Genomic DNA, 14,854 nt, shown 5'->3' on the forward strand with positions numbered 1-14,854 from the left:
AAATTAACACATAAAATTAATTAAAATCACATGAACAAAGATTTGAAATGGAAAAAAAGTGATAGGAAGAAAACCGAGAGCGAACAGAGATCTTGGCAGACAGAAATAAAAAAATACATTTAAAAAAATAACATTCAAAGTAATTTCGATAAAAATTAAAAACGAAATTGTATGTACCTGCACGTGAAGGCCTTACGCTATGCATTACACCACGCAAATAGTCTATTAAATACAACTATTTAACATTATTGGGCGTCCTGCAACATTCCAACATTTTTTTTTTTCATCGATTGCTCACAAAGATTGACCCAGGAGGTTGAATAGCTGCAGAGTGTACCTGGGATCTTAACCCACATCACTGTGCAAATGGTTTCTAAAAGTCGATCCCACCCCTGGGTACCTCAGCTTTTTGGGACCAGACAAGTTCTGCATTTCGTTTTCTAAATTTTCTCGGCCAGCTCACCCTGGACCTCAGCATCTTGCCGTCCGAGCCCTTGTGTCCAGTCCGCAGCTCGTGGTCGTGCGGTAGCGTTCTCGCTTCCTGCGCCCGGGTTCCCGGGTTCGATTCCCGGCGGGGTCAGGGCTTTTCTCTGCCTCGTGATGACTGGGTGTTGTGTGCAGTCCTTAGGTTAGTTAGGTTTAAGTAGTTCTAAGTTCTAGGGGACTGATGACCTCAGATGTTAAGTCCCATAGTGCTCAGAGCCATTTGAACCATTTTTGAAGCTTGTGTCCACTCCTGTGCTTTAGCTTCTGGCTGCCTAATTTAGTCCTCAATCACTCAATCGCTGCCTCATTTGTCTCACATTCTTCTCCACTTGTGCGTGCATTGCTTTCCGCTGGTTGAATATCCAAAAGTCTGTGTCATTACACACGCATTTCTAATGCCCACAGAAAAAAAAGAGAGCCAACTGCCGAGTTGTGACTCATCTGTACCAATCGTGGCACACGCGTGATTCAGCCTGTCGGGAACAGCGACTTTGACGGTGCTCCCCGAATATGGCCGACCGAGGAGCTCAGTTACTGCACCTCGTGGCACTTTAACTCTCCTTATCTGTCGCCTAACAGCACTCTTGTCAACTGCTTCATTACTGTGCACTTCACACACACACACACACACACATTTATGGATGTTGGCCGTGGTTTCTTTCTGGCACACAAGAGTTTAAGTGCAGCACGTCCCTTGCAACAAGCGTCTTGCGTAGATGCCATTTTTATAGTCCACTGTAGTTGTGCTATCAGTCAGAATGGTCCGAAACTGCGCTCGAGTGCAGAACAACACCAAATTTAAAGCATATAAAAGTATGTATTCCTATATATCTTTATATATATATAATTCTACTGTACGTGTGTATGTCACTGAACTCCTCCTAAACGGCTGGACCGATCTGAATGATTTTTTTTTGTATCCGTTCGGTTGGCGCCCTGGATGGTTTAGATTCACAAATCAGCCCGGCAGATGGCTCTGCAGTCGGTATCTAGGTTATTTATCTATACTGCAACTGTACGGCTGGATCGATTTGAATGAATTTTTGTGAATGCATTCAAGTGGGGGCTTGGAAAATTTAAATTCTTAAATCAGCACGGTAGGTGGCGTTGAATTTTTGTGTGCAATATTCAGCATATTATATTCAGATTTAAGTTACGTGCATAGGATTTCGTTTATTTTTCGACATTTTAATTTGAGTGTATCATATTATGTGTGTTTCCTTACTTTGATATTTTAATTTTTTTGTGCGGTGTCTCTTGATGTTTCACTGCTGCACTTGATGTTCGCAAATTCAATTCGTGCTTTCAAATGACATCATTTGGAGCAACGAAAATCGTTCAGAATGAGGATGGTCGCAATTTTCAGTCAACGTTTAAGATTCAGGGCCGAATGTATCATCAAATTGGTTCTTTAATGCCGATGCCTGATACAGATTCAAAATTTCTGCAAATCTGCTCTTCATGGGCGATGAGGAGCAGCACATAAACGCCCGCTGCCAGTACAGCAATACCGAGCAGGTGGAGGAGCGAGAAACTGTGGGTATTTTAGAACCGCTTTTACAGAATCACAACCAGTTGGTCCAGTTGTTCAATACCGTTCCAAACAGACTGCAAAACGACAACTATACGATCGTCATCAAAGCAGACAAACTACCATCTGGGCAGCACGCGCGCCGATATAATTCACCGACCTTTAATAACGTTGTAGTTGTTATGGTTGGCGACGCATTTGAACGTCGAGATATACGAATCCAACGCAGAGATAACACAGTGTATATGATTGAAGACAGTTATCGCTCTTACGACGCTTTGCAATATCCATTGATATTTTGGGAAGGAGAAGATGGATATCATTTAAATATAAAACAAAGAAATCCAGCAACAAGGTCAAATACTGTCGATTTGTGGGTTGGATCTAGAAAAATCCGCCCTTTTCACATGGCCAATTATAAGTGGCGTGTTCTCGCGTTGGAAACCGTCAAGTTTATTCATTTATACTCCTCAGGAATTGACTAATAATACTGTTCATCAACTCGCATCAAGATAAAATTAAACAAACATTATTGATTATAACGAATTGTTTTTAGAAAAATTGATGTTATATGAAATTACTATATTATTTGTCTTTCGTTTAATATTTTGTTTAATATCCTAATCGCTTTAAATATCATGCAGGACAACGTCTGTCGGGTCCGCTAGTATATATATATATATATATATATATATATAGGGTGAGTCACCTAACGTTACCGCTGGATCTATTTCGTAAACCACATCAAATACTAACGAACCGATTCCACAGACCGAACGTGAGGAGAGGGGCTAGTGTAATTGTTTAATACAAACCATACAAAAATGCACGGAAGTATGTTTTTTAACTCAAACCTACGTTTTTTTAAATGGAACCACGTTAGTTTTGTTAGCACATCTGAACATATAAACAAATACGTAATCAGTGCCGTTTGTTGCATTGTAAAATGTTAATTACATCCGGAGATATTGTAACCTAAAGTTGACGCTTGAAACCTCCGACGTTCATTTGCGTGTTGTAACAAACACGGGCCACGGTCGGTGAGCAGCATCTGCAGGGACATGTTTACGATGACGACCGTGTTTACGAGTGTGGCTGTAGTGCACTGTTGTGGTTTGGTCTAGCTGTCGCAGTGTCCGCATGTAGCGCTTGCTGCTATTGTTATTCTGCATTCGTCTCCGCACGCAGACCAACTATAGTACACCGTGTTACCAGACGTCTGTGATAGTGTAGTGTCGTAGGAACTGTGACCATGGTGTATTTGAACTCTGAAAAGGCGGAGATGTTACTCATCTGTGGCGAGTGTCGACGAAATGCAGCTGAAGCCTGCAGGGTGTATGCAGAACGGTACCCGGACAGAGAGCATCCAACGTGCTGCACATTGCAAAACATCTGCCGCCAACTGTATGCAACAGGTATGGTCGCAGCACGCAAACGGGTCCGTGACAGGCCCGTCACAGGAGAAGCGGGTGCAGTTGGTGTGTTAGCTGCTGTTGCCATGAACCCGCACATGAGTACACGGGACATTGCGAGAGCCGGTGGACTGAGTCAAAGTAATGTCATGCGCATACTGCATCGTCACCGCTTTCAACCGTTTCATGTGTCACTACATCAGCAAGTACATGGTGATGACTTTAATCATCGAGCGCTATTCTGTCAATGGGCATTAACAGAGAATGCGTTGCAGTTCTACCTGTTTACCGATGAAACGGGTTTCACAAACCACGGGGCAGTGAATCTACGGAACATGCATTACTGGTCCGTTGACAATCCTCGCTGGCTCAGACAGGTAGAGCGACAGCGACCGTGGACTGTAAATGTATGGTGCGGAATCATTGGCGACCACCTCATTGGTCCTCACTTCATTGCGGGGGCCCAGACAGCTGCAAGATACATCACGTTTCTACAGAATGATCTGCCAACGTTGCTCGAAAATGTCCCACTGGAAACGCGTCGACGTATGTGGTATCAGCATGATGGTGCACCTGCATATTCCGCAACTAACACTAGGCTGACCCTTGGCAGGATGTTCGACGGGCGTTTCATAGGACGTTGAGGATGCATAAATTGGCCAGCCCGTTCTCCTGATCTTACAGCCAGGGACTTCTTTCTGTGGGGTACATTAAAGGAGAATGTGTACCGTGATGTGCCTACAACCCCAGAGGATAAGAAACAACGTATTGTGGCAGCCTGCGGCGACATTACACCAGATGTACCGCGGCGTGTACGACATTCATTACGCCAGAGATTGCAATTGTGTGCAGCAAATGTTGGCCACCACATTGAACATCTATTGGCCTGACATGTCGGGACACACTCTATTCCACTCCGTAATTGAAAACGGAAACCACGTGTGTACATGTACCTCACCCCTCATGGTAATGTACATGTGCGTCAGTGAAAAAGATCAATAAAAAGGTCTTATCATGTGGACGTAATGTGTTGTTCCAGTCTCTTCTGTACCTAAGGTCCATCACCGTTCCCTTTGGATCCCTATGTAATTCGGTGCTCTCCGATACACACGATCGAACAGCGGAGGAGTGGTATTCAAGCGTCAACTTTAGGTTACAATATCTCCGGATGTAATTAACATTTTACAATGCAACAAACGGCACTGATTACGTATTTGTTAATATGTTCAGATGTGCTAACAAAACTAACGGGGTTCCATTTAAAAAAACGTAGGTTTGTGTTAAAAACATACTTCCGTGCATTTTTTTATGGTTTGTATTAACCAATTACACAGCCCCTCTCCTCACGTTCGGTCTATGGAACCGATTCGTCAGTATTTGATGTGGCTTACGAAATATATCCAGCGGTAATGTTAGGTGACTCACCCTGTAATATATATATATATATATATATACAGGGTGTTTCAAAAATGACCGGTATATTTGAAACGGCAATAAAAACTAAACGAGTAGCGATAGAAATACACCGTTTGTTGCAATATGCTTGGGACAACAGTACATTTTCAGGCAGACAAACTTTCGAAATTACAGTAGTTACAATTTTCAACAACAGATGGCGCTGCAAGTGATGTGAAAGATATAGAAGACAACGCAGTCTGTGGGTGCACCATTCTGTACGTCGTCTTTCTGCTGTAAGCGTGTGCTGTTCACAACGTGCAAGTGTGCTGTAGACAACATGGTTTATTCCTTACAACAGAGGATTTTTCTGGCGTTGGAATTCCACCGCCTAGAACACAGTGTTGTTGCAACAAGACGAAGTTTTCAACGGAGGTTTAATGTAACCAAAGGACCGAAAAGCGATACAATAAAGGATCTGTTTGAAAAATTTCAACGGACTGGGAACGTGACGGATGAACGTGCTGGAAAGGTAGGGCGACCGCGTACGGCAACCACAGAGGGCAACGCGCAGCTAGTGCAGCAGGTGATCCAACAGCGGCCTCAGGTTTCCGTTCGCCGTGTTGCAGCTGCGGTCCAAATGACGCCAACGTCCACGTATCGTCTCATGCGCCAGAGTCTACCTTGGGACGTGCGCGCGCAGCTCTTGGCTAGCGGTGATACCCCAAAGTGCGGTAAGAAAGCACAGGTAGTGCTGAGTCAGAGACGGTGCAGGATGGAGCTGTCGCGCCGCGACTTTCGCGCCATGATTTTTTACGATTACAAAAAGGGTTTAAGTGCCGAAGAAGGCCATTCTTCTTTGCTGCGTGTTTTTGGTGAAGCTTCCCCTTCTAGGGCCACAGTTGGAAATTGGTTTCGCGAGTTTTCGAGGGGTCGGCAGTCAATTGAAGATGAACCTCTTCCCGGTTGGCCAGCAACAGCTGTGACTCCTGAAAACATTGATGCTGTGAGGAAAATGATCAAAGAGGATCCACCTCTTACATTTTGCGACATTGAAGTTCATAGTCACTTAGGTCTTACTAAGAGATATGCCCGTTGGGTGCCACATTCCCTGACAGAAAGCCAAAAGGCGAGAGTGGACGTGTCGTTTCATGCTCGAAAAATTCAATGAAGGGAAGTCCCAAGAGACCTACAATATCGCCACAGGTGATGAAACGTGGGTCTACCATTATGACCCTGAAACGAAGAGACAGTTTTCTGTGTGGTGCTTTCCAGGGGAGGAACCACCCACAAAAGTTCGACGAAGTCGGAGCTCTGGAAAAACGATGGTGGCAACTTTTTTCACAAAGATCAGGCATCTCACCTCTGTGACCTTGGAACACGTCGTACAGTCAATGCTGAATGGTACGTGAACGATTGTTTTCCAAAAGTCATCGCCACATGGAAGTCACAGCATCCAAAGTCTACGAGTGGGCACCTTCTGCTGCATCACGACAATGCATCTGCGCACAGGGATGCCAGAGCGATGGACTTTCTGGAGAAGGAAAAAGTGCGAGTGTCACCCCATCCCCCCTATTCACCTGGCCTGGCGTGGCACCCTGTGACTTGCTTCTGTTCCCTAAGACTACGGAAAAAATTCGAGGGCAGCGCTTTTCATCGGATGAAGAGGCCATTGCAGCATACAAGAGTGCACTAAGTGACATCCCAAAAGAAGCTTGGACTGACACATTTTATAAGTGGTTTCAGAGAATGGAAAAATGTATACATGCTAATGGAGAGTATTTTGAAAAGTTTTAAACGTTTCTTTGCAAATAAATTTTTTTCACACATTCTGCTAAAAATTTTTGGCATAGCCCTCGTACAACACAATGTATGCATCTTTGCATACTTGCACTCAACATTCTGGTGGTTACACCAGTGTTACACATTTTCAAAGAGTTGTTTCAAGCTTACGTTAACCTGAGCTCTTATAATGATCATCAATTGCATATGTTATCTAGAGAAACGCATTCTGGAAATTTCATTACACTACATGAATTATTTTTTGTTGTTGCACTTTTTTTTTGTCAGAATGTTGGGTGTGTGTGTGTGTGTGTGTGTGTGTGTGTGTGTGTGTGTGTGTGTGTGTGTGTGTAAGTCGAGGAGCGCTTGTGGAATCCAAACTGAGTGAGCTGTTTGTGCGGCGCCGGCAGGGAGGGGCGCCCCGAGTGGACGGTGGACCACTTCCAGCAGTCGCTGCGCATGTCGACCTACCTGGTGGCGTTCGTGGTTTCGGACTTGGAGCACGTGGACTCGGCCACGGGCGACAACACGACGCTGTTCCGCGTGTGGGCGCGCCGCGAGGCGCTGCTGCAGGCGGGCTACGCCACCGTCGTGGGCCCCAGCGTCCTCACCTTCTACGAGCGCTTCTTCCAGGTGCTCTACCCGCTGCCCAAGCTGGACATGGTCGCCATCCCGGACTTCGCCGCCGGGGCCATGGAGAACTGGGGGCTCGTAACCTACAGGTGAGCTCGTGGGAGGAGCCAGTGACCTGGCTGCCCTCCATGTACTACACTACGTTTCACCTACGAGCATTTCTGTCTTCAGGGACTCCCTTAGTCTAATCATACATCCTCAATGATCTAACACTGCAGGATAAGCAATACACTGGCCAGCCGTGACGTTCTTGTCGTTGTTGTTGTATGTGGTCTTCAGTCCTGAGACTGGTTTGATGCAGCTCTCCATGCTACTCTATCCTGTGCAAGCTTCTTCATCTCCCAGTACCTACTGCAGCCTACGTCCTTCTGAATCTCCTTAGTGTATTCATCTCTTGGTCTCCCTCTATGATTTTTACCCTCCACACTGCCCTCCAATGCTAAATTTGTGATCCCTTGGTGCCTCAGAACATCTCCTACCAACCGGTCCTTCTTCTTCTCATGTTGTGCCAAAACTCCTCTTCTCCCCAATTCTATTCAATACCTCCTCATTAGTTATGTGATCTACCCACCTAATCTTCAGCATTCTTCTGTAGCACCACATTTCGAAAGCTTCTATTATCTTCTTGTCGAAACTATTTACGTCCATGTTTCACTTCCATACATGGCAACACTCCATACAAATACTTTCAGAAACGACTTCCTGACACTTAGATCTATACTCGATGTTAACAAATTTCTCTTCTTCAGAAACGCTTTCCTTGCCATTGCCAGTCTACATTTTATATCCTCTCTACTTCGACCATCATCACTTATTTTGCTCCCCAAATAGCAAAACTGCTTTACCACTTGAAGTGTCTCATTTCCTAATCTAATTCCCTAGCATCACCCAACTGAATTCGACTACATTCCATTATCCTTGTTTTGCTTTTGTTGATGTTCATCTTATACCCTCCTTTCATGATACTGTCCATTCCGTTCAGCTGCTCTTCCAAGTCCATTGCAGTCTCTGACAGAATTACTATGTCATCGGCGAACCTCAAAGTTTTTATTTGTTCTCCGTGGATTTTAATACCTACTCCGAATTTTCTTTTGTTTCCTTTACTGCTTGCTCAATCTACAGATTGAATAACATCGGGGAGAGGCTGCAACCCTGTCTCACTGCCTTCCCAACCGCTGCTTCCCTTTGATGCCCCTCGACTCTTATAACTGCCATCTGGTTTCAGTACAAATTGTAAATAGCCGTTCGCTCCATATATTTTACCCCTGCCCCATTTAGTATTCGAAAGACAGTATTCCAGTCAACATTGTCAAAAGCTTTCTCTAAGTCTACAAATGCTAGAAACGTAGGTTTGCCTTTTCTTAATCTTTCTTCTAAGATAAGTCGTAAGGTCATTATTGCCTCACGTGTTCCAATTTTTCTACGGAATCCAAACTGATCTTCCCCTAGGTCGGCTTCTACTAGTTTTTCCATTCGTCTGTAAAGAATTCGCGTTAGTATTTTGCATCTGTGGCTTATTAAACTGATTGTTCGGTAATTTTCACATCTGTCAACACCTGCTTTCTTAGGGATTGGAATTATTATATTCTTTTTGAAGTCTGAGGGTATTTCGCCTGTCTCATACATCTTGCTCACCATATGGTAGAGTTTTGTCAGGACTGGCTCTCCCAAGGCCGTCAGTAGTTCTAATGGAATGTTGTCTACTCCCGGGGCCTTGTTTCGACAGGTCTTTCACTGCTCTGTCAAACTCTTCTCACCTGCTTAATACGGTGTTGGTCCACACCTGGAATGCAATGCAGCAGCAATATCGATTCTGTGTTACATGGAATCGACAAGTGCTTGAGACGTGTCTAACATTCTGCGCGGTATGTTTGTGTGTTTTTTAGGGAATTGACTAGTTTGAACCTGGGACCTGTTGCTGGTAAGGAGACGCCAGACCACTCATGACATGTAGAGTTCAGAAGAGTTCAGTGAGACTATCGATGATATAATCAACTACTTAATGATTTCAGCATCAGCTCCACTACATTCCCTGTAAAAGAATCTTAATACTAACCAAATTTAGTGGAAGGGGTTCAAGGCTTTCCTATTTTTAGTTAGCTAGTAAAATAACGTCTAAAAAGCAGTTAAGTTTACCATTGGAGTTTTTATTCTAGTCACAAAACATTGTTTATAAATTGCATTATTTGTAAAAGGAAATATTTTAATACAGGAAGATAAAAACCAACTGCGTTCAACAAAAATGTGAACGAATATTCCCTGAATGGGTTTCAAAGTTCTACAATGGATCGAAGGATGACCTATGCCATATCCCATCTATAATCTAGGTTTAAATTAAGTTTCATAAAAGAGAAAACTATCAAAATGGTCTACAGTGACCCTCAATTATCTTTAATTACTTATCTAACTTGTCGTAAATTACAGTGGCCGATGTGGCTTCTCAATAATTATACAACAGAAAAATCATCGCGTTTAAGATTTTAACTTCAAGTTGCAAATGTGAATACCATGAGGTTTAATTGACGATCGACGCTAGTATTATGTGAAAAGGGCATGTAACAGATGAGACTTCTGCAGTTCTGAGTGAAGCTTTATGCGCTGTTATGCGGCATCACGTGCATTCATTACCTTGTCGGTGATTAGGCAGCGTCATGGGCGGCTGGTGGCGCAGCTCCACACACCTCGCCGTCTCGGAAGCAACTCTCTCCTAACTTCTCCTTACTACAACTTACCGAGGTTGGTTTAAGAAAAATGTATCTGACTGTGTTTTCAACTGACCAACCAGTGTCTCAATGTTAACCTTAAGCTCCGCCTACAAAAATAATGTCTATCCAATGAGAAACGTTATACTTTTCGTGATGGGGCAATGTTTTTAATGTTTGCTACATAACAGAGACGCGTATAGTCTCACGCTAAAACTTGCAGCTGGTGTGGCCCTTTTAGTGTTATCGTAAGATCTATACTGTTCTTCTGGAGGGCTCTATCTTTTAACACGGGCTTGGGGGTGGTGCTGGCGGTCAGCCGGCGATGTGGGTGTCTGTCCCTTATCGTAGGGCCTTCTAGCTTAACACGGTTCTGCTCTCGGCTTCTGTTCTCGTTTCTGCCCTCAGAACTGCGTCTGTTTCACGGTGGGAAGGTATGGCATGCATTTAGGCGTTCTTGAGTTAGTCTGTGGTATTCCATTTCCTCACTCGTTGATCGTATTACTTTGGTTAATTTAATGTCGGGATTTATTTGGAGCTATGTGACATACTGCCGGATTTGCTATCATGTCAGGGTTTTCATGGAAGGTGTTGGATTTGCCTGACACCTTACAACATGTCTACACAAAGGTCATGTTGGACCTGTGGCCGTCAAGGTCATCTGGCCTCACAAATAGAAATTATGCGAAATTAAAGCACCTGTCAAAAGTTCAATGAGAGATTCTTTTAACGAATTTGAAAGCAATATTTTATCTGCAGATTCTAAAAATAACCCCAAAAAATTCTGGCCGTACGTAAAATCTATGAACGCCACAAACAATTCAATACCTTCTCTTGCTTACAGTACGGCTAATGTAACGGATAATGATGAACACAAGGCCGAAATTCTAAACCTAGCTTTCAAAAACTCATTTACGATAGAGATCTGCAGCACCATTCCCCCTTTCAATTATCAAACAAACGAAAGGATGGCTGACATAGAGTTTAGTGTATCTGGGATTGTAAAGCAGTTAAGATCCTTAGACGCCAGAAAGGCATCCAGCCCAGACGGTATCCCCGTAAGATTTTATGTTGACTATGCTACAAATATAGCACCGTTCTTATCCGTCATCTATCAGAGGTCATTGGAACGGCGGAAAGTTCCACGGGACTGGAAGAAGGCCCAGGTCATAGCAATCTATAAAAAGGGTAGAAAATCGGATGCACATAATTACCGGCCAATTTCACTGAAATCGTTTTGTTGTAGAATCGTGAAACATATTTTGTGTTCAGACATAATGACCTCTCTAGACTCTGAGAAGCTCATCTGCATAAACCAGCACAGTTTTAGGAAACAGCGGTCACGCGAGACACAGCTGGCCCTCTTTGTGCATGATATACAACAGGCTCTAGATACCGGCTCCCAGGTTGATGCCATATTTCTCGACTTTCGAAAGGCTTTCGACTCAGTTCCGCACTGTCGCTTGCTACAAAAAGTGCGCGCTTACGGTCTGTCCAATGACATATGCTGTTGGATAGAAAGTTTTCTAACAGACAGGGAGCAGTATGTCGTCCTGAACGGAGTAACTTCTACAGAAACAAGAGTAACTTCAGGTGTGCCCCAGGGCAGCGTAATAGGTCCGCTGCTTTTTACGCTTTACATAAACGATGTGGTTGATGGTATTCACAGCGGCCTTAGACTGCTTGCCGATGACGCTGTTGTCTACGGGTAAGTAGTATCACACGAAAGTTGTGAACAAATCAATGAGGATTTGCAGAAAATAAATGCGTGGTGTAATGACTGGCAGTTATCTCTCAATATTAGTAAGTGTAACCTACTGCGTATAACACGGCGAAAATCCCCATTAATGTTTGAGTACAAAATAAATGATCAGTCTTTGGAAGCGGTAACATCAGTCAAGTATCTGGGTGTGACCATTCGAAATGATCTCAAATGGAATGATTAGATTACACAAGTAACGGGTAAGGCGAACTCTAGATTGCGGTTTATTGGTAGAATCCTGAAGCTATGCAGTCCTTCAACAAAGGAAATAGCTTACAATACGTTAGTTCGTCCCGTCTTAGAGTATTGTTCATCTATATGGTACCCTTACCAGTTGGGTCTGATTCAAGAAATTGAGAAGGTCCAAAGAAGAGCGGCAAAATTCGTGACTGGTACACTTAACCATCGCGAGAGCGTTACAAATCTCATAGAAAGTTTGAAGTGGAACACACTTTCAGATAGACGACGCGCTAAACGGAAGGGGCTGCTCACTAAATTCCAAAATCCAATCTTCACCTAGGATGTAGAGCATATATTATTACCACCAACTTTCAAATCGCGTAATGATCATCATTCAAAGATGAGGGAAATAAGAGCTCGTACTGAGGCGTTCAGACAGTCGTTTATCCCTCGCGCGATCCGCGAGTGGTACAGAAGGGGGGAATATGACTTTGGCGCGAATTGTGCCCTCCGCCACACACCGCTTGGTGGCTAGCGGAGTATATATGTAGATGTTGATGTAGGACGTTAAACGTTAAGTTTTCTTGACATACAGCATATAGTATACACAGTTAAATAGTGTCTTAACTTTTTATTTCTTTGTATTGTGTGTCATGCTCTGTAGGATCAAACTGAGGAGCACGTCCCTCTGGTCATGGAATGAGTCAGTGCATGAAGTTGTAACTGGAGAGTGATATGAATGCTATGCAGACGACAAGCCATAAGTTAAATAAACATAGTCAATAATATGACACATGAGTTAGCTTACTGTCTTAATTTTTCCACGAGTTGCTGGACAGAATACTACTTTTGGTGTCGAACTGTCATTTTATGTAATAGTAGACAAAGCAGCGTGCAGTTTTTGAAGAAGATCCTAAACGTGAGCTTTCGACTACATCTTACTGTCTGCCTCAACGCCTTGGAGCTTGGACTGTTCAGTTTCACTAATTTATGCCCATTCCGTGTAATCAAACTGTCAGTTTTTGTTTAACTGTGTGTTAGAAACTGTAAAAAGGAGTCTTACTGTGATCTAACATCAATTTATTTTCAATAAACCACGTATTTTTGTCACGAACTATATTATTTGATACTGTGTCAGTATTGCACGCAACATCCTTCACTACGAAGCTCACGTCATCAGCAAACAGAAATATTTTAGAGTCACCTTTAATAGTAGATGACGCATCGTATACATAACAACCAGTAATGGCCCACCACCGACCCCTGGGGCACCCACCATTTAACTGTGCCCCACTGGGACTGCACGTCGTAGCCGTTCTCAGTACTGTGGAAAACGGCGTTTTGCCGTCGGGTTTTCGAGTAAGAGGTGAGACAATTGTGAGCTACTCCTCTTATTCCATAACAGTTCAACTTTTTCAGTAAAATTTTTTGATTTGTTGTTGTCGTGGTCTTCAGTCCTGAGACTGGTTTGTTGCAACTCTCCATGCTACTCTATCCTGTGCAAGCTTCTTCATCTCCCAGTACCTACTGCAGCCTATATCCTTCTGTATTTGTTTAGTGTATTCATCTCTTGGTCTCCCTCTACGATTTTTACCCTCCACGCTGCCCTCCAATACTAAATTGGTGATCCCTTGATGCCTCAGAACATGTCCTACCAACCGGTCCCTTCTTCTCTTCAAGTTGTACCACAAATTTCTCTTCTCCCCAATCCTATTCAATACCTCCTCATTAGTTATGTGATCTACCCATCTAATCTTCAGCATTCTTCTGTAGCACCACATTTCGAAAGTTTCTATTCTCCTCTTGTCCAAACTATTTATCGTCCACGTTTCACTTCCATACATGCCTACACTCCATATAAATACGTTCAGAAACGACTTCCTGACACTTAAATCTATACTCGATGTTAACAAATTTCTATTCTTCAGAAACTCTTTCCTTGCCATTGCCAGTCTACATTTTATATCCTCTCTACTTCGATCATCAGTAGTTATTTTGCTCCCCAAATAGGAAAACTCATTTACTACTTTAAGCGTCTCTTTTCCTAATCTAATTCCCTCAGCATCACCCGACTTAGTTCGACTACATTCCATTATCCTAGTTTTGCTTTTGTTGATGTTCATCTTATACCCTCTTTTCAAGACGCTGTCCATTCCGTTCAACTGCTCTTCCAAGTCCTTTGCTGTCTCTGACACAATTATAATGTCATCGGCGAACCTCAAAGTTGTTATTTCTTCTCCATGGATTTTAATACCTACAAAACAAGAAACGTGTTATTTTGCAAAGCAAAGTTGCTACTCACCATACAGCAGAGATGCTGAGTCGCAGACAGGCATGACAGAAGACTGTCAGAAATAAAGCTTTCAGCCATTACGGTCTTCAGCAACAACAGAGCTACACACAGACACACACACACACACACACACACACGCGCGCGCGCACGCGTATGCATACGGAAACACACAACTGCAGGCTCAGGCATTTGAAAGCACACTGTGAGCAGCAGCACCTGCTGATGGTGGGAGTGGTGACTGGGTGGGGGCAAAGAGGAAGCTGATGTGGGGTGGGGAGGGGGGGAGGGATAGTGTGGTGGGCGTGGCAGGGCAGGGGAGTGGTGGGGAGGGCAAAAGGAAGGACTCAGCACCTCCACTATATGGCGAGTAGCAACTTGGCTTTTCATAGTATTGTTACGCTCCATCCTGGATTTTCCATTGTTCGAAACATCTCATTTTTTTAAATTCTTTCCACTCTGTTTATCTGTTGTCACATCTAAAGATGAAACAATATGCTAGATCTAGTGCCCCACTGCAGACTCCTAACTAAGGTACGAGCATATGGGGTTGGTTCCCAAGTATGTGAGTGGCTAGAAAACTTCTTAAGTAATAGAATCCAGTACATTGTCCTCGATGGTGAGTGTTCATCGGACGTTAGGGTATCATCTGGAATGCCCCAGGGAATGATCTTTTGGATA

The 14,854-nt window shown here is 43.6% G+C and overlaps 1 protein-coding gene across 2 annotated transcripts in view; it reads left to right on the forward strand.

Moving 5' to 3' along the window:
- Positions 1-14,854, forward strand: part of LOC126428038 (aminopeptidase Ey-like) — a 417,011-nt gene that overhangs the window by 279,834 nt on the left and 122,323 nt on the right. For both annotated transcript variants that reach the window (XM_050089916.1, XM_050089915.1), the window contains exon 5: positions 7,017-7,328. In XM_050089916.1, the coding sequence (XP_049945873.1) occupies positions 7,017-7,328 (312 nt within the window). The remainder of the gene's footprint in view (positions 1-7,016; positions 7,329-14,854) is intronic.

This window comes from Schistocerca serialis, chromosome 12, assembly GCF_023864345.2.
Source record: "Schistocerca serialis cubense isolate TAMUIC-IGC-003099 chromosome 12, iqSchSeri2.2, whole genome shotgun sequence".
Lineage (NCBI taxonomy): Eukaryota > Metazoa > Arthropoda > Insecta > Orthoptera > Acrididae > Schistocerca > Schistocerca serialis.